Raw genomic sequence first — 1,302 nt, forward strand, 5'->3', positions numbered from 1 at the left:
AAAATACTAATTGTCATCCGGAACTGTCTGCGTGGAATTTAAAAACAAAAGTAGCCTGTCTTCTTCCAGACAATCTACATCTGTGACAAATTGCATCAAGATCCGGTGGACAGTTCTGGAGATGCCATTTAACATTCATCTATCTGTACTTACACAACTTACTAATTAATATTATGTATAATTACATGCAAAAGTTTAGATGGATGGATGTTTGCTAGCAATCTCCGGAACGGCTCAACGGACTTCGATGAAATTTGACAGATGTAGAACATATTTTTGTAAACTAGCTGATGCCCGCTACTTTAAGACAATGATAAACAAAACTACGTATATAAAATTTTCATTCATTCTATTAATAAATATTGAAACTTATTTTTTTTGCGCGCATATGGGGTTGCGGTAAAAATGTAGTTTACAATAATAAGAAGTATGGAACGTTAGTGTGGTGTGGAGTACCTCGTGCTCGGTGGCGAAGACGTCTCCCTGGTTGATCTGCTTGTAGAGCGGCACGGGCTCGGCGTCGCCCGCCTGCTTGCCGAACATCTTCTGCAGCTGGTGGAACTTCGTCGTCTGGTTGGCGCTCGTCTTCTGCGACTTCTCGTTTATACCCACCTGAAAACACATTAATGTTCAATATATAACTATCGGTTAACAGATATCTACATTTATAGTTTATTTAAAATTACAATATTCAAGTTGATTTGTTGGAACGTGACTATGTAAATCAATATTACGTACAATCGGGAAATCTGGTAGTATTATTATATATTATTGTATTATTATATATTAGTATTAATTTGTTAATGGACGACGCAGTAAGTTAAAACCGGGTTATTCAGAGAACCGCCATCTAAAGATCTTCTAAAATTGTTATAATAGTAAATACAAAAAAACACTACAGATGGCGTTACTGATAAGATTTGATTAAAACATGCATATCAAAAATAATTATTTTAAATAAATTATGATTATTCGAAAGGTTCGCAGGCCGCAGCTGGTATGAAACGTTATAACGTGAGTGTGTGTGCGGTGTATCAGCGCGTGTTGTCGCGTGATGCCGCGTGTTGTGGTGTGTTGCTGTGTGATGCCGCGTGTTGTGGTGTGTTGCTGTGTGATGCCGCGTGTTGTGGCGTGTATTTGAGTGACGCCGGGTGTTGCCGCGTGTTGCCAAGTGATGTCACGTGTAGTATTTTGTTGTCGTGTGTTGTAGCATGTTGCAGCGTGTTACCTCGTGGTGCGTGTCGCGCGGCTGCCAGGTGGCGAGCGGGCGGTAGTCGGGCGTGGTCTCGCGCGACAGGAAGG

General features: G+C 40.9%; 1 protein-coding gene across 1 annotated transcript in view; it reads right to left on the minus strand.

Annotated features, from left to right (window-relative positions):
- Positions 1 to 354: 354 nt before the first annotated feature.
- The window catches only part of LOC106103484 (coronin-2B-like), a 16,836-nt gene continuing 15,888 nt past the window's right edge, over positions 355 to 1,302 (minus strand). Inside the window, exons 10-11 of the mRNA XM_013283265.1 lie at positions 1,229 to 1,301; positions 355 to 612 (exon numbers count right to left, since the gene is read on the minus strand). Of these exons, the coding sequence (XP_013138719.1) occupies positions 370 to 612; positions 1,229 to 1,301 (316 nt within the window). The 3' untranslated portion in view covers positions 355 to 369. The remainder of the gene's footprint in view (positions 613 to 1,228; position 1,302) is intronic.

This window comes from Papilio polytes, unplaced genomic scaffold (assembly GCF_000836215.1).
Source record: "Papilio polytes unplaced genomic scaffold, Ppol_1.0 DF823731.1, whole genome shotgun sequence".
Lineage (NCBI taxonomy): Eukaryota > Metazoa > Arthropoda > Insecta > Lepidoptera > Papilionidae > Papilio > Papilio polytes.